The sequence below is a fragment of the Thalia democratica genome, chromosome 2 (assembly GCF_965202585.1).
Source record: "Thalia democratica chromosome 2, ktThaDemo2.hap1.1, whole genome shotgun sequence".
Classification (NCBI taxonomy): Eukaryota; Metazoa; Chordata; class Thaliacea; order Salpida; family Salpidae; genus Thalia; species Thalia democratica.
The window spans coordinates 39,660,684-39,680,160 of NC_139166.1; the positions used below are offsets into that span (position 1 = coordinate 39,660,684).

Sequence of the window (19,477 nt, forward strand, 5' to 3'; positions counted from 1 at the left end):
TTTTTATTGGTAATCAATAAATATGAACTTTTGAAAATTTATTGTTTTAACAATACAACTACTAATAATATGTTTCTAAATTAAAATAAGCTACACCTTTTCTATAAGTAAAATTAACTTTAATTTTGTTTTATAATAGTTTTATGAAGCTCAACAGCTTAGTTATAATTTAGTATAAATATTTTTGAAATTATATTTGAGTTAGTTAGCAACAATCTAAAACCCTAATTTATTACAATCAAGCCCTTTCAATTTTAACGCTTTAATGTAAGGTTTGTTTATCAAGTGTTATTTCAAATTGCTTTTCTATTATAAGTAGCTTTGTTTCTATTTTATAAAAAATTTCAACATTACTGAAATTACTACATTATACTCTCTGTTTTTAAATGTACCACCTGTTGGTCGTAAATAGTTTTAAATTTTGTTTGCTGAGCTGATTGTTGCTTTGTATATTATGTTTTCAGCCAAGCATTTGTTATTAAGAGGGCATTTACCTTTACTTTAAACATAAATATCTTGATTAATAGTTGCAAAGTGTCTTGTTTTATTTATTATTTGATTTTCAAAGTTTTCTGTTGTGTTTTTTAAATATTTTCTTACAGTATTCAAGGAACTGTAAGATACTTTGCAATTGCTTCTGTTTATTATTTTGTTTAGTTTGTGATCTTTTTTATAATGTTAGTCTAATAGTTGTAAAAAAGCTTTACCTATATTGGTTTTTACAGAGTGGCAGTAGGGCGGGTTGGGTAAAAATAAATTGTTTTTTTTCTTTGTGCTGGTTTATTTCTGATTAGATTATTTTGGTTATTTTAGTTTATTTTGAAGTCCTGTTTAAAATGTTTGTCCGTTAGTTGTAAAAGAATTTTGGTCTTTGTTTTTATTGAGTGGCAATAGGACGAATTGAAGTAAATTGTTTATCTTGTTTGTGCTGGTTTCTTGTTTTTTTGTGTGTTATGTGTCTTGATCATTCGTTTTTAATTTTTTATCAAAATTAGAGTTCTTTAATGTGTTTTGGTTCTTAGCTATTGAGTCTATAAAAAATTATTGTTCTTTAATAGTTTGTTGAGCCTTTTTTGGGAGGTTTTTTTTTTTAATAATGGATGTGTGGTTGGAGTAATTATCAATGTACATATTTGATGCTTAAGTTTTATTTTTGGTAAGGTCTGAAGATATAATTTGAAGTATGTCTAGGAAATTGCATTTAGTTGTCTATATCTAACATTATTTTAAAAGCAGAGTTCTCCAAAAGTTTGAATCATATTCTTTATTAACTTTTCTAGTACTTGGTTGTTTTTTTTCTGGTTATGATGACAAGACCATCATCCCTGTAAGATCCTATCTCTTGGTTATTACATAAATGTCTTGGTTGCTTAAGGTAGTGGTCTTTACAGTGTGCACCTGTGCACACTAATGCGCAATTTTTTTTCACACATAAAGTTTATTATTCCTATAAGAAAAAATTTGGCGATCATAAAATTATTAAATTAATAAAAGGTATGGAATATTTAACCTTAATAGAAAAATTATTACCTTAATATTCTTTTTCTCATTTTTTATTTACCTAGTAAGATTTTATATAACTGAAATTTGTGGAACATTATGTTGTAACATTGTTGCTACTGAGTAAAAAAAACTATTGAGTACCTATAACTATCCTTTATCTTTTTAAATCCTTATAAAAAGTTTTTTTGCCTCTGAAGCAAACTACTTATACCTCATGTTCATTTTTATTTCTTAACAATAAATACGTTATATAAATATGCTTCAACATTTGATATATAACTATATAAAATAACAATAAACTTATTTCATTCAAGATCTAGAAAAAAATATGTCATTTTTTTATCTTAAAACATCTAAATTTTCAAATAAAAAAACAAAACTATGCTGAGTTTTAAAAATCAATAATATCCTGAATTGACCTGAAATTTTCAAAGACTTCAAAATATTCTGAGTTATCCTGAGTGAGCAGTAACCCTTTTAAAATTTAAAACTAACAAAATAATTAGCAAAAAAATTTAGAAACTTTTATAAACCAAAGCAAATAATTTAACTTGAAAAGTTTTATTAAACAGGGTTGCTATTTAAGAAGCAACAAATCCAGCCTGAGTGATAAAACACTCATCTTAGCTACTCAAAACTAGCTTGTGTTTAACAGAAGAAATAAAGTAGAAATAGCCAAAACTTTTTGAAACACTATTTGAAAGTCTGGAAATTCATAAAAATATATATAATAATAACGTAAGGAATGATTAAATATGCAAATTATGAATAAATTGACTTTGAAGTTACTATAACTAAACCTGATGTACAGAAAAAATGTTTAGTCTAAGTTTTACAATATAACTTTAAATTGTCTAGAGTTTTTTAAAATAAGAAAATTCAAACTAGCACCAGTTTTTTAAAAATTTTAAACTAAACTGAGTGTGCAAACAAGGTTAAATATTCCATACATTTATTAGTTTAATAAGTTTATGATTACCAAATTGTTTCTCAAAGTAATAATAAACTGAGTGTGTGGCAACACTCTTATTAAGCTAGACACCACTCATTTACTTAAATTATTTTGAACTCTACCAATAGTTTGGCTAAGAACAATTTTTTTCTACAAGGTTGCCCAGGGTGACCATTGGTTATTTAGAAAATTCTATAAGTTTTCAAATTTTCTTCCAGGTTTATTAAAACACAAGTTTTCTAATTGACTATAAATATAAATATAATCTTTAATATAAAACATGGTTTTAGTGGTATTATATCACTGAAAAGATACTGCACTGCTATTTTAAATGTGTTTAAAAAATAATTCAAGCTCTGAATGATATTTAGTAAAGATTATAGCTAGTTCTTATCAAGTTTACTTTCCATATAAAATTTGATGAAACCTCTAGGTTCCCTGAGTTTAAATGTAAATTCTGTTCCAAATCCTAGTCTTTTTAAGGGCATAGGGGGGAGGTAAACACCTTTTTTTGGTTTTTTATCTTATTATATATAGTTTTTTCTAAGCTACAAGATACTTTTTACAGATTTTAAAAATTCAAAATAATTTTTGAGATATAGCCGGTCAAAGTCAGAGGCAACAATAGGAACCTTATGGTAGACACAAACTAAATCCACAAAAATAGGCTATTTCACTAAAAATCTATCTTCTCCTACGTTTTTTGAGATAACTACCTCAAATTTTCAGGAAATGTTTTTTGATATATTTAGAAAATTCTGTCAGAAGGAATTTTAAAAAATTAAAAAATAAAAATTTTATATAAAAAATAAACAAAAAAAACAATTTTTTTTAGTTTTTTTGTTATAAAATTTTTATTTTTTAATTTTTTAAAAATTCTTTCCTACAGAATCTTATAAATATTGCAAGAAACATTTCCTGAAAATTTGAGGTAGTTATCTCAAAAAACGTAGGAGGAGATAGATTTTTAGTGATTTCTAGTTATTTGCCGCTTTAGTTTGCGCCTCCCATAAGGTTCCTATTGTTGCCTCCAACTTTGACCGGCTATATCTCAAAAATTATTTTGAATTTTTAAAATCTGTAAAAAGCATCTTGTAGCTTAGTAAAAACTATATAATATAAGATAAAAACCCAAAAAAGGGTGTTAACCCCCCCCCCCCCTATGCCCTTAATATAATTTCTTTTTTCTGAATTGTTAATTACCAGGTTTCAAGATAAAATGACTACCCTAGTTGACACTCTTTAAAGCAAAAAAGTTAGCTTGAGTCTAAGACAACCCTATTTATATGTTTACTTTTTGTGTATTTCTTTAAACATAAATTTGATATGTAAATCATAAGTAAAATAAAATATTATATAAAGTTGATTCCTTTAATAAATAGTTATTTTATTTTTTTGATGATAGAAAGTTGGTAAAGATCTTAGAAATATAGTAGTTTAAATATTATCTTAGTTGTTTAGTATTTATTTATTAAATGGACTTTCTGAATTTGCTAACCATAAGTGAGGATTTTTCTAATTTGGAAGTTTTGTTTATAAATTACTGTCTTCAATTTATAAACACAGAAGCTTGTTTCTAAACAACTTTTATAAAACTTGTGAAATTTTTTTATAAGGATTCTGATAGCAATAACAGTTTTTAGAAAGTAGAAATTTAAATAATACCTAAAAGATTTTTAAACCAGCTGAAAAAACGTCAAAAACTTGAAAATCAATAGTTTTTTTTTCAAAGTCAAATACCATTGTTTTCGAAATACAAAGCAAAAATACTGTATGTACTACAGCTATAAACTAATCGCCAAAATTGAGTTATTTTATAACGATCCCTTAGACTAATTTAATTATAGCAGTTTTTATATTTTTTCACTTGAATTATTACGAATAAATCTATAACAACTAAAGTGTAAGAAACAAAAGAAATTACAACAGTTTTGTTTACAAAATGCTAAAAACTAAGATTTATAGTAAACCTGCAAGTAGACAAAATCTAAAGTTTATTGAAAAAAACTTTATAAACATATACTAACTCAGTTTTTGTAATAAACTTTAAAACAATCTAGCGATTTAAATACAGTTTCTTATTAAAATAGTTATTTAATATCCTAGATATTTAAATGTACCATGATTCATGAGCTCTTATTTTTTATTAATGTCTATTCTATACTAGAATATAGATTGTTTTAAAAACTACAAGTTTTTAAAAATATGAGGATATGCTTGATTTTATAAAATTTTAACAAAAGTTAAAAACCAATTAAATTTAAATAGTTATTAATTTTTTAATGCAGTGTTATAAACTACTATGCGTATTTTGTTTTTACTACTACAAAAATTTAGAAGAAAAACATAGATTTTTTGAAGCTCGTTTGTTTTGTTTTTTTCTATAAATAAAACTTCAATATTGCATAAATTATTTTTGAAATGGATTTTGTAGATAAAAATTTTTTTTTAAAGCGTTAAGTAAAGTTTTTTAAAGTAATATTTGTTATATAAAGATTAAATTACAATGTTAGCAGTAAGCACAAAGATTATTTTTTAGTATATTTTATGCACAGCTTTGAAATAATTAGAGGTTAAATAAAAAAGATAACACACACTGCCAACAAAGACTTATTTTAGTAATGTAAGTTATAATAAATTAGTAGTCTTTAAACTTTTTAAATCACATTATATTATAGAATCTCCATAGTAAATTAAAAATTTTTTTTATATAAACATGAATACATAACTTTACGCTTTAAAAACAATTTGTTAACTACAATTATTTATCTCATTTTCAAATAGATTTTTGTAGAAAGTTTTTAAAACTTGTTTTATTCAATTTTGAAAATTTTATTTACTTTATGAATCACATTTGAAAATCATTAGTAGTAGACTCTTACGCAAAACAACAGCAACTTTTGGTAAAACAATATTTTATACAAAAAGTGGTTACAAAAATTAACAAGTTAGTTAAAATGTTTTGATTTATTACTATTAAGTAATAATATAGTTGTTTTCTTCTTTATTTTCTACTACAAACTTATAAATACAAAATTAGAAACATTACTTTCTTAATTTTACAATTATAGCATTTATTAGTTTATATTTACTTAGTGATTAGGGCTACTACTAAGATTTTGTCAAAAAAATAACACTTTAATTAAACTTACGTTTCAAATTTTACAATTTTTTAAAAAAGCACTAGAATACTAAGTTAGTAATTTTTAGTACTGTATATAGATTTTAGGAAATACGTTTGAACTTATATACTGATTGATAATTTTATATACTTTATTATAAGATGTGGTTTTGAATTAATATTAAACTTTATTTAATAGACACAGTTTTTTTCATAATATATTAAAAATACATCTTTTTACCTAAAAAATTGTAAAATATTTTAAAATAACTTTTATTTATTTAACTTTTTATTTTAAAATCGTTCTTTTGTAAAACGAATAAAATTGCAAATATAGTTTTTATAAAGCATGTGAATTTTATCAAGGAAAATTAAATGCTAGTTTATTCAGTTCAAATATGGCGCTATCTATTTAACTTAGTAAGTGCAGGAAAACTCCTAATCTTAAATCTATTAGTCGGAAGTTTCAAGACTAAACCGATTTCCAAATTTGCTAAAACAATTTTTTTATTTTAATAACTTTTTTTTTAATGTCAAAGCAGGGGCGTGTCTAAATATTTTTTATTAAGAAGCACACTTTTTTGTTCAATAATAGAATTTATTCTGTTGATGCTTTCACTAAACCTTTTAGAAAGACAAAAGTCTACATACATGTCATAGTAATTGATTATTGTACTTTAAGTAATTATGTGTTATAAGAACTATCAATTTTTATTGTTTACGATTATAATAACTAACTTATTTAGCAAAAAAAATGATAGATAAAGTTAAAAGAAATGTTTATAAATTTATTGTTACCTATTGACAATTTAAAAATATAACTATAGTGTGTTTTTGAACTTTTTTATTAAAATTGAATTTTAACAGTTTTTACATTTGAATATGTTTTTTCGATAAATTTAACTTAATAAAAAAAAAATTAAACAAGTTAAAATGCCACATCTTGAGTACGCATTTTAAACATAGCCCAAACGAGCGTTATCAATAAGAAAAATATCGTACCTAAGAAGCAAAAGTTCTAATGTACAATTTAATTTTCAACACAAATGTTTTGAACCAAAAGTGAGTGCTCAATAGAAAAAGCATACCATAAAAGTACGTACCAAAATCGAAGATTACTGCACTTCATACGAAAATAATAGTATTTTTAACATCAAAATTTTAGTATATTTTTAAATTTTATTATTAATCTTAGTTTCGATATATTATTAAAAGTACTTTTTGTAGTTTAGTTTTACTGCAGGATTGAAAACAAAATTTTAGAAAAAATTAAAAATCACTAAAGTTCAAATATTTTTAAATAATAAAATAAATGTTTTCAAATGATCTGATGTATCAAAAGACCTACCGATAATCCAACTAAACATTACTTGACACACTCAAAGGATATTTAACAATTTGTATAAATAGTTATATAAAATAGTTGTTAAATAGTCTTTGAGTGTGCAAATAAAACAAAAATAGCAGTGTTTCGGCTAACGTCAGCAAACCTGAAATGGTTTCACCATTACTCAAAAATATTACTATAGTCAACTCTCGCGAATCTACGCACATTTTGTTCACAGTAAAAGTTCGTAACTAAACGAGAATGGTTACATGACAATTCAAATTCGGGCATTTCAAATTCTTATAAAAGTTTTAAGAGACCATATTTAAAAAGTTATAGAAAATTGAAAATAAAAAAGGTTTGTAGGTCTTATCAATACCTACAACCCTTTCTTTCTTTTTTGCAAATCTTAAATATTTTATGAGATATTTAAATATTGCTTAAATTTCTATAATTAAAACTTATTTTAGACGTAATTAAAAAAATATTAAAAAATTTACAAAAAAGAAAAATTGCTTGTACTTATACATAATCAATACCAACGTACGTGTTTTTTATTTTTTTCAAATACATATTACTTTTTTAGTTTTGGCCTTTCAAAAAAAACTAAGTATTAGACCTGTTGAAGTTTAAATTGTCGTGCACCCAACGAGAATATAAGTTCTATATTTGCTGTTTTATAAAATACATTTTGGGAATTTGCCCTACATTATTTGTATAAACAAAACAAAATAAAGTATACTTACTTCATTAAAATTATTTTTTACTAATTACAATAAACGACATATCTATAACATCGATTTATACAATAAAACAAAATTATCTATTTTAATAACGAAAAAAATATCAATCTCTTCAAATTGTAATAAAACAGTGATAACAGCACCTAATTGCGCATTATATATATTGGTTATATTATAACTCAAGTTCGGACAATTAAAATTCCGATAATTCAAATTAAAAAATAAAAAATAAAGGGCCACAACTTGAAAAGTATTATATATTTGAAAAAATAAAAACATGTATGTTGGTCTTGTTAATATCTACAAGTAATTTTTTTCTTTTTGTAATATATTAAATATTTTGTATAGTATTAAAAAAATAATAAAAATAAGTATACTTTAAAACTTGTTTTAGCCATATCAAAAAAAAAAGCTTAATACTTTACAAAAAGAAAAAAATTGGTTGTAGACATTAACATACAAAACATTAACAAACCAAAGTTGTCAAAAAAAACATCTTAAATGACAAAATCAAAACACAAGGCATAGCGGATAACTGTTGACTGACAAGTTCGAAACGCTCAGGTAAGTCTAAATTAATTTCTGAAAACATAAGGGTTACATTTCTGAAAACTTATTTAGAATGAAAAAAATACAAAATACTAGTTAAAGTATAAATTATTTACGTTAAACTATATTTATTATTATGAAAATAACCATATCCTGATATTTCACATATGTTGCTTAAGATGACGAAGACTAATTTTTAGTAGACTTTTTAAATTTACGCTAAAACTAAAAAAAAAATTGTTTTTGTTAGACTTATCTAAAAGTACAGCTTTTATTAAAAATGTCAATTTCCCATTTTGTTTAAATATTAAATAAAACCACTTATGACTCAACTCATAGTATAGTTGAAGTTACAAAACTTATTTGGTGCAACCAAGTCACAAATTTTTTGTATAAAAACGTAAGTTATTCAAACTCCAAATAATTTTTAACTAAGCTTAAAATTATTATTTCTAAACAATTTTCTCCATATAATTTATAGATAATGTTCAATATCTATTTTATTAGTCTTGGACAAGGCGTTAAAAGGTATTCCGTGGTGAGCGACTCGATAACCGATTTCGTCGGATTACAGACCACTGCGGAACAGATTACGAGCATAAATACAAGTAAATGTTCGGAAGTATTTGACGCAAATGTTTACTTGCTTTATTTATACATACATCTACTCTGCAGATCAAAGCATCTCCTGTATCGAAGAAACATCACGAAAAGTCTTCCGGCGAATTACAGACCACTGCTGAAAAGATAAAAACATCGCAAAATTTGATCATCTTTCTAATTGCACAAACACTGTCAAAACTCTGACATAGTTCAAAACTTTAAAGCGACCTTTACAGCCTTGAATCAATATTCATTGAATAAGAACGACATAAGTTAAATACGCAAATAGCATTAAATGGAAATGCAAAATTATTAACAATTTATATATGTATTAACATATCTTTACTTTAGTTTTACTTGCCAAATCTCTAAATTTTGTATTTATTTTGATTTATTCATACGTCATAATTCAAACTTATTTCTTAAATAGTTTTAGTAACCAATTTTTTTTTCAAATTATGTATTTACCACAAAACAATGAAACTCGTGTAGTTTTGAAACGCTTTGTGAAATTAAATATAAATAAAATGAGTAGTCTCCATATAATAAGTTGCAAATGGTATATAAATAAATTGAAAATAAAAACAAATTGTACAGTAATCTTCCTTTATTGTTAATGGAAAGATAAACGTTAACAAACCAGTTGAAGTCTGTTGATTCGTTAACACACATAAACATATGTTGGTACAATAAAGGAAGATTACTGTACAATTTGTTTTTATTTATATTCCAGTGAAGTTATTTCACTAGGATCTTTTCTTAGCAAACGATTAAAACTTTATTTTGAACAGTTAAATTGAAAATAAGAATAAATCAGTTTTTGTGTTTTAGATTAAAAATTATATAAAAAAAAAGAGTCTCCTACAAGTTGCTTAAAACTTTTTAAAGATTTGACTGAAAAATTTGAAATTAATTTTAGGAGCAGATAGATGTTTAGTGAAATTCTTTATTTTTGCTATCTAATTTTATAAGTTAAACAAAATTACAAAACAATAGTTATAGAATAACTTATAGCTTAGTTTTGAATGTAAAAAATAAGTTTAACTTAACTTTTAAAATATTTGATTCAAATTACTATCCTTAATTTTTTTTATTCAAATATATTAAAAAAATAATTTAGATGCCCTTTTTTTATAAGAGTGGATCTTAATAATCAGATAATTTTTTAATGTTTTTTCAATTGGTCCTTTAATTTCTACTAAAATGTTTAAACTTATTTTATTTTCTTATATATATAATTATTTAAAACTTAAGTAAACTAACTGATAGAATTTATGAGTCTTAGGGAATATTTATAAAAGAAACAACAAGTGAAACAATCAAAGTAGACTAATTTGCTACAAAAATTGGTAAATTTTTAAACTCTACTGGTTGGTACAATTACAGTTTTAGATTTGCTCAATTTTTTAATAAGTACGAAAATTTAAGTTTACTGAGATTTAAATTTGTCTTTTTGATAGTGAGGTTAACACTGTAATCACATTATACACTATACACTGTTTATTTGTTATTTGTTCTTTTATAAATAATAGTTAATGTTTTATTCTTTTTTTTTTGATTTGTATTATTTATACTATTTGGTTTTATTTTTATTATTATTAGCTTCCTTATAGTCAATTAGTAATTATTTATTACATTTTTTGAGAAAACTTGTTTATTCTTGAACAATTAACATAGTATACATTTAACTTAATGGTTTGTTTACAAAATGTAAGTACTTTTTCTTGTAAAAAAAATAATTATAACTGTTATACTACCACGGTGCACAAACATCACTGAGTACTTTTTAATCTTAATTCTTATGGAGGTTATAGATTAAAACAAATTTCTTATGGAGTTATGCATCAAAGCCGGTTCACAATGCTTTTTGCGCACCGGCTATTTACATTTGACAATTACTACATATACAAAGTTTAAAAAAAATAAACAAGGGAATTGAATACTTAAAAGATAAAGATAATACATTCTAAATTTTTATTTTTTAGCAGGCACGCATGCTCTAGTGTCCCTCTCCACGCTACCCTTATTCAATGCTTGAAAACTAATACTAGAGTCGATCATTACTTTGTTTTGATAGCCCATGTTTTTTCTATACAATCATAAAAACAACAAATTATTAAGTGAACGACATATATTTATCAGTGTTTGGTGAAAACTGGGTTACTTTAAAAGTGATAGTAATTTAAATAATAAATAATTTGTAAGTAAAACTTTAATAAAGTAGATTGTATAAATTGTTAAACTAAAGTATTAATATTATATTCAAAACAAAAAGTCTCAATTTTATTTTTGCAAAATTAATAACTATTTTTTGGCCAAACTAAAAATTATAATCTAAAATTGGTAAATAAAGCAACATTAAATAAAATAGTACATACAAAATTTTAATTATATTATAAGATGTAACGTTATAAGGCGTTAAATCCTGGAGATCCTGATAAGCTAAGCTTATCGGAATGTATATCACAGATGTTCTTGTGCTAAAACTTTATTCCGACTAACGGCGTTTCACTGCTCTCAAATAAATTTAAGAACAGATCTACGGAGTCTATAAAATGTTAACACACATTAGAAAAAAAGCAGAAAAAAGCATGTATAATTATGTATAGTGTTTATCTAGGTAGTAACTATAAATGGACTTTATGGTTTAAAAACAAAGTTTGGGATAAAAGCGTAAAATTATAAAATTGTCTACAAAAAAAAACAAATTTAATAAAAGTAGGCACCAACCTCAAAAAGCTCTAAGAATAGGCAAATTTTAAAAATGAAAATTAAATTGAGTTGTGCAGAAATGTTACGTCATAATAATTTTAACAAATTATTCAATAATTTATACAGCTTGAAAACATGAAGTATTAAACTTGCAAGAATATATAAGTTTTGTGAAATAAATTAGTACATAAATAGACAGAGTTATTTAAAGTAATAACTCTGTCTTTAAATAACTACTTTAAATTACTTTAAATAACTCTGTCTATTTATGTACTAATTTATTTCACAAAACTTATATATTCTTGCAAGTTTAATACTTCATGTTTTCAAGCTGTATAAATTATTGAATAATTTGTTAAAATTATTATGACGTAACATTTCTGCACAACTCAATTTAATTTTCATTTTTAAAATTTGCCTATTCTTAGAGCTTTTTGAGGTTGGTGCCTACTTTTATTAAATTTGTTTTTTTTGTAGACAATTTTATAATTTTACGCTTTTATCCCAAACTTTGTTTTTAAACCATAAAGTCCATTTATAGTTACTACCTAGATAAACACTATACATAATTATACATGCTTTTTTCTGCTTTTTTTCTAATGTGTGTTAACATTTTATAGACTCCGTAGATCTGTTCTTAAATTTATTTGAGAGCAGTGAAACGCCGTTAGTCGGAATAAAGTTTTAGCACAAGAACATCTGTGATAATTATATTATATATATGGAAACTATGAAAAAACTTAAAAAAAAACTTCTAACTAAAAAAAAAACGCTCTTCATGAAGAAACTAAAGAAGTTTTATTGAATACATTGAAAAGTTAATATTCCGTTGCAGTTCCGTTTCGGTTTTTAAGTCTTTAGTTATATGCCCTGACTGTATCACACTAAATAAGGACAAAATTTATAAATCCAGAATGGCTAATGTTAACAGCAAGCTGTTTTAAGCTTAGAGATATTGTAAACAAGATTTAAACTGCAAAATAAATTAGATAAGTATATTGTATCTAGAAGATAAAAAAGTTGTAAGTAAATAGATTACAATCGATTGAAAATGAATAATGCTGTTGTAAGTTTAAGTTTTATAGATTACTATCATTTTAGTATTTTATGTTTGAGCTTACAAGCATATTTACAATTTTGCATGGTCCTGAACAATGACATTAAACTGTATCAAGTGGTGTGCAACTCAACAATTTAAAGGTTCCTTTGTACAACAGGTCTTTAGACTAAATATTTTGAGTACTTTGTTTTATTCAATAAGCTTAAGCATGGTTAAAATTCGTTTAGATTAAATTAAAAATGTTTATTATAATAATAATAATAATAATAATAATAATTATTATTAACAAACACTATATACAACTATAAATTAAACCTGTGTTACAATAAAATTATTTAAACTTCATTTTGTAATTGCACATTACTATTTAGGATGATATTGATGCGCTTGATGCTGAACTTTTTGGAGACACCACCTCAAAATTTGTAAGTTAAATTAAAATTTTAACTATAAAAATTTTTATAGAGTGTCTTGTCTATCAAAGAATATACTTTGGTTCATATATATACTTTATAACTTTTTAGTACTACATATATTGTACAAAAATCTAAGACAAGATTCATTCAAAAACATCTTTTATTAAAGCAAACAACAAATAAAATCAATTTTGGCTAATACTTATCAACTACTTTTTTTAGCAACTAATTTTAAGATTAAATTTTTAGTAAATAAATAGCTAGAGATGACATCAGAAAAAACAATCAATTAACACTAATTAGCATAATTGAGCAAAAATTAAATAGACGTTGACAATTCATAAATACATATTTAAAATAGTTGATCAGTAATTTAACTAAGATAAGCAACAGTAACAAAACAAACAATAAAACAAGCGACAAAATTCGAATTAAAAAAAGCAAAATTTAAAATTTCATTCTGTTCTTTTCCAACTTATAACAACTTATAAAGAATTCTTTTAATGAGTTTACTTTTCTAAATGATTTATTCTCTTTGACCACACTGTATATAGACTGTATTAACCTAAAAAGATACTATTTAAAACCAAAAATAATTTAATATAACATGCATTAATTAAGCAATAATAATCACTAATTATCAAATTAAACACCTAAATTAGAAATTATTTGTTAAGAAAAAAGTCTTTGGCTGTTAAGTTTATTGTTGGCCAAATACTTTTGGAAGGCGGAATTTTGCAGACCCCTAGTATAATTAAAAGCTTAAATACAAGTTTAAGAAACTAAATCATCACAACTTAATGTCTTCTTTAACATTGTCAATCTGTTTTTTTACATTTTTAAAACTCTTATAACAGATTTTTTTTCTAGATCTAGAATTATTTGTACAAAATAATTAAAGTTAAGTTTTTTTAAGTGTGCTAGTTTTTTGATAATTGTACACATTTAGCTTATTTAATGGTTAGTTCTTAATTGTGTTTGAAAATGAAAATTGTTGTATGTTTTTGGTCTGTGAAGAAATATTTGTTAATGCTTATAGCCTTAAAAATTTTTTTGAAACATATGGTCTGTTAAAAAGAAAAGTTGTCCAACCTTGTTAAGATAATAAATGTTAAAAAAATAAATTTAAAGTTTAATTTTAATAATATTTCAGTTGAAAAATATTTTAGTATCTGGATCTAGCCGAACCTTGATTTGATTAAGGGCATAGGGGGGGGGGGTAAACACCCTTTTTTGGTTTTTGATCTTATTTTATATAGTTTTTACTAAGCTACAAGATGCTTTCTACAGATTTAAAAAATTCAAAATAATTTTTGAGATATAGCCGGTCAAAGTCGGAGGGAACAATAGGATCCTTATGGGAGGCGCAAATTAAAACAGCAAATAACTAGAAATCACTAAAAATCTATCTCCTCCTACGTTTTTTGAGATAACTACCTCAAATTTTCAAAAAAATTTCAAAAAAATTAAAAAAAAAAAACTTTATTACAAAAAAACAAAAAAAAACTGTTATTCTGGTTTATTTTTTATATAAAATTTTTATTTTTTATTTTTTTCAAAATTCCTTCTGACAGAATTTTCTAAATATATCAAGGAACATTTCCTGAAAATTTGAGGTAGTTATCTCAAAAAACGTAGGAGAAGATAGATTTTTAGTAAAATAGTCTATTTTTGCCGTTTTTGTTTGCGCCTCCCATAAGGAACCTATTGTTGGCTCCGACTTTGACCAGCTATATCTCAAAAATTATTTTGAATTTTTTAAATCTGTAAAAAGCATCTTGTAGCTTAGTAAAAACTATATAAAATAAGATCAAAAACCAAAAAAGCGTGTTTACCCCCCTATGCCCTTAAAAGATATAGATCAAATCCTTTAATGAATCTTTATTAAAAAATAACACAGGATTTTAAAAAATAAGTTGAAACCATGTGAATTGTATTTATAATATAAATTAAACATTTTAGTTGCACTTCTTCAAGAATGGATAATCTGATCATTTTGTTCAAAATAATTTGAGAAAAAAGTTATATACTTTTATTTCTTAAAGAAGCATGACTATTTATATATAAAAAACAAACAAAGTTTATGAAACTTGTTGTCAACATTTAGATAATTTTTATATATAAGCCATGCCTTGTGGATCTATAACCTTTTAAAAAAAATTACCAGTACTGATAGTTTTCAGTTGAATTATTATTTTTAATGTATTTAAACAGAAATTTGAGACATGATTCATTCAAAAACATTTTTATTAAGCAAACAAGTAAAATATATTTCAGCTAACCCTTATCAACTATTTTTATTAGCAACTAATTTTAAAATAAATGTTGAGTAAGTAAACAATTATAGATTTCATCAGAAAATACAACTAAAATTAAGCAAAATTATTTAGAGATAGATTAACATTTTATAATTCCAAAATTATAAATTAATTAGTAGATTAACTAAAATAAGCATACTTACAAAAATTAAGTAAAACAAACAATAAGTAAAATAAAATAAGCAAAAAACGACATTCATAACAACTTATAAAGATTAGTTTTATAAACATACTGTTCCTTGCATAAATTAGGTCTAAAAGTTTTTATAAAGAAAGATTCTAAAACGCCTAGATGGTAATCATTACGTGCTTTCTTAAAATTGAAAAATGACTGTCATTATATTTATTTGCACATTCATAATTGTTTAATAAGTGTTTAGCAATAGCCTAAGACCTATTAGATGGTTTATTTAAACCCGTGTCCATCCAACCTCTTAGGGATTTTGAAATATGTTGATCTCTTCTAATATGAAATCTCTGGAAAGTTCTGCCCATATACACACTATCATTTTAATGTACTTAAAAATATTTGAATATCATCATTTTTATTTGTTTTATAAGAATTATAACTTATAAACTTTTAGGTAAATAGTCTTACAATTTTTTTTTACAATAAAACTTTTGTTTTATTTAATTATATTATATTAATGTTTATATAATATAATAATTGGCTTATACTACAAATAAGAATTTTAACAGTTTTGATATTATTTGAAATTAAAAAAAAGTTCAACTTAATTTTTAAAGGATATGTGTACGATTTAGTACTATGCTCCATTGTTATTGATACAAGTATTTTTTTTAAATTAGTAAGCTTAACCATATTGAAAATAAAAGTATATCTTCTTATTTATATACCATTTGCAACTTAATATCAATAGATTATTCATTTTGTTTTTTATATTTTATTACACAAATCTTTTCAAAACCATACAAGTTTCTTTGTCAAGTGATAAATTTTAAATGAAATTTGAAAAATAATTTCGTTAAGTGAATAACTTTAAAAATTACTTTAAATTATGACGTATGAATAAATTAAAATAAATACAAAAATTAGATATTCAGTAATTAAAATTAAAGGAATGTTAACAATAGATTGTTAATGATTTTGTTTTACCATTTAATGCTACTTGCGTATTTAAGTTAGGTCGCTCTTCCTCAATCAATATTGATTCCAGGCTGTAGAGTTCGCTTTTCTTACATTGTTTTAAAACTTTAGAATTTTGAATAATGTCAGAGTTTTGACAGGATGTGCAATTAAAAAGATGTTCAAATATCAAGTTGTATTTGTCTGTTCCGCAGTGATCTGTAATTTGTCGGAATATTTGCCATGATCTTTCCCCAATGTTTCTCCAGCCTACACCAGCAAAAAGGTTTCTGACTACTTTAGCAACAAAAGTAAATGGTTGGAAGTATTTGACGCAAATGTTATTTATCATCTGCAGATCAGAGCATCTCTTACATTTGATAAACATCACGGCAAATATTCGGACGAATTACAGACCACTGCGGAACAGACAAAAAAAACTTAATATTTGAACATCTTTTTAATTGCACATCCTGTCAAAACTCTGACATTGTTCAAAATTTTAAAGTTTAAAAACGATGTAAGAAAAGCGAACTCTACAGCCTGGAATCAATATTGATTGAGGAAGAGCGACTTAACTTAAATACGCAAGTAGCATTAAATGATAAAACAAAAACATTAGAAATCTATTAATAAACATACCTTTAGTTTTAATTACTGAATCTCTAATTTTTGTATATATTTTAATTTATTCATACGTCATAATTTAAAGTAATTTTTAAAGTTATTCACTTAACAAAATTATTTTTCAAATTTCAAAAACCTTCCTATAATAGTACTTATATCTTCTTATGTGTTTAACTTAGCTTAAAATTTGAAACTTTTGTTATTGGAATGGTACTATAAAACAATTTGTACTAATATAATTTAATCACTTGAAAATATTGTTTAATAAATTTAAATTCTTTTTTGTTTACAGCTTTCAAAGTGTTTTTAAATTTTTTAAAAATATTTTAGGCCTCTATAAGTCCATCATCAAAAAAAAAAGTTAGTTTTGCCGGAGAAAATAAAACAGGTATAACAAAAATTTTTTTAATTTAATAAAAATTTTTTCTGCTAAGCTGCTAGTTTGATATGTTTTGTTTTTTAGTGGTTTACAATTTATAGTAATAATTACTAGTAATAATTAATTTAAGTGTTATAGAAAATTTTGTTATATGTTTAATTCAAAAACTCATAAACATGTTTTAATCATTCATAAAAATTTTACAAGGATTGGAAATAAACTATGATGACCCACTTGAGGGATTACTATCTTGTTCTGCAGATGATGACTTTACTCAATCCAAAAAGGTGTATCAATTTTCTTCAAAAGGAGACCGTCAGAAAAGTTTTGATCTTCTTAATTTAGTCTAAAACTTAAATAATTCAAAATATAGAAGTTTATAGTTGAAAATATTTTATCATTATTTATACAAGTAAATGTAGTAAGACTATTATAAAATATCTAAAATAATCTATAATTGGATAATTTTATTAATATTTTTTGAATATCATATTATACATTATTTATCATTTTGTTTCATACTCTGAATTTATTTGTTAATTAATTTTTAGTTTAAAATTTATTAAAGTAAGTTTATTGTTCAGGTTTAATTATTGCAGGAACTACAGTTAAAAACAATACAGACTTAAAGTAAATAAAATCATGAGTATTCCAATGTAATTTTTATCCTAAATGTTATAGAATTTATTTTTGTTTAAAAATGTTGTAGCACTTGATGTTGAGTTTAGTGATGTTTATAACATTACTAGTAGTTTTAGTATTTGATACACAATTATTTAACTATATTTGTAACTTAAAAATAAAACTCTAGAACTAAATGGGATATACTAACTTGAACAAGAACAAAACTCTGAACCTGTAAAGCTTAGCTTCGTTATCAATTTCTAAAAGATTGAGAATGACTAAATCAATACAGTTACAGCTTCAGATAGCAAAAAACTGACAAAAACTTTTACGTACATCAAACAAATTTCTTGCTTTTACGTATAAAGTTTAATACAATTTTTTTGATTTCATACAAAAAACAGTTCTGAGATGTTGGTTGATTACTAATTAACATCAAAACTATTGTAAAAGACTCGTCTATGTTTTTAATGATTATAATTTTTTTTATTAGTAGCATATAGCGTTATAAAACTAAATAAAAATCTCTGATAATAATTAAGTAAAATGGACTGTACATACAATTTTTATACTTATTATACACATTTATTTTCATTGCTTAATTTTTTTACTGTACATTTAAATACTTGCAGTTTCTGTAAAGCCGTTCATCGCTGTATATGGCCAGTAAAGTTTTCTTACATATAAAGTGTTGGCGTACAAAATATTTTTTTTTACAGTATACCTTGAAATTCCTGATTTTTAGGATTTAAAAACTTAGTACGTTATCTCTATGTACAAAATTTATCTTGAAAATATGTTAATTGCATCTTTTTACAGACCAAAAGAACTCAATAAAATTTGAAGATGATGACCTTTTTGGCGATGAAGGTATTGAAGCCATTTTGGAAGCACCTGACAAAAATAAAGTTTCAAGTCAAAATACTTCCAAAAAGTTAGAACCTTTTTATAAACTCTAGTTTTAGTTTGTTATAAGACTAAACATACTTTAAATACTCTATAAAAAAAACTATATATCTGAATTTTATTTAAAGTTGAAGATTTTAAAATATTTCTAGATTTAAAAATCAGTTGCGATCCTGGTTGCAAAGCAGACATCTCTGACCTATTTAATATAATAAGCGTGTTTTTTAGCTTGAAAACAAAATAACTTAGGCCATACATCAAATATGGAGTTTTTTAATTGTTATATGTTGCATAATAAAATCGGCCCTGAGTTAACTTTAATGAACATAAAAATAAGCATTGTTAATAAATCATTAAATTAAAGTAGAATTTTTAAAGTTATGTGAGTCAATTGTCATCAGCATTTTGGTTTAAAAGAGACCTATTTGCATTAGCAATGGTTATAAGCTTTAAGTTCAGCTGCTGTTTCAAGTTTAAGGTTTCTTATATATCTGTCCTACAAACCAAGTAATCATAACTTTTAGATAATTTAATTAAACTTACCTTTGTT

At 24.0% G+C, this 19,477-nt stretch overlaps 1 protein-coding gene across 3 annotated transcripts in view; it reads left to right on the forward strand.

The window, feature by feature from the left end:
* Positions 1-12,478: 12,478 nt before the first annotated feature.
* LOC145829427 (uncharacterized) overlaps positions 12,479-19,477 on the forward strand; it is an 85,525-nt gene continuing 78,526 nt past the window's right edge. For all 3 annotated transcript variants that reach the window (XM_082937208.1, XM_082937210.1, XM_082937209.1), the window contains exons 1-5: positions 12,479-12,576; positions 12,942-12,995; positions 17,349-17,406; positions 17,605-17,721; positions 18,841-18,955. In XM_082937208.1, coding sequence (XP_082793334.1) covers positions 12,562-12,576; positions 12,942-12,995; positions 17,349-17,406; positions 17,605-17,721; positions 18,841-18,955 — 359 coding nt within the window. In that variant the 5' untranslated portion in view covers positions 12,479-12,561. The remainder of the gene's footprint in view (positions 12,577-12,941; positions 12,996-17,348; positions 17,407-17,604; positions 17,722-18,840; positions 18,956-19,477) is intronic.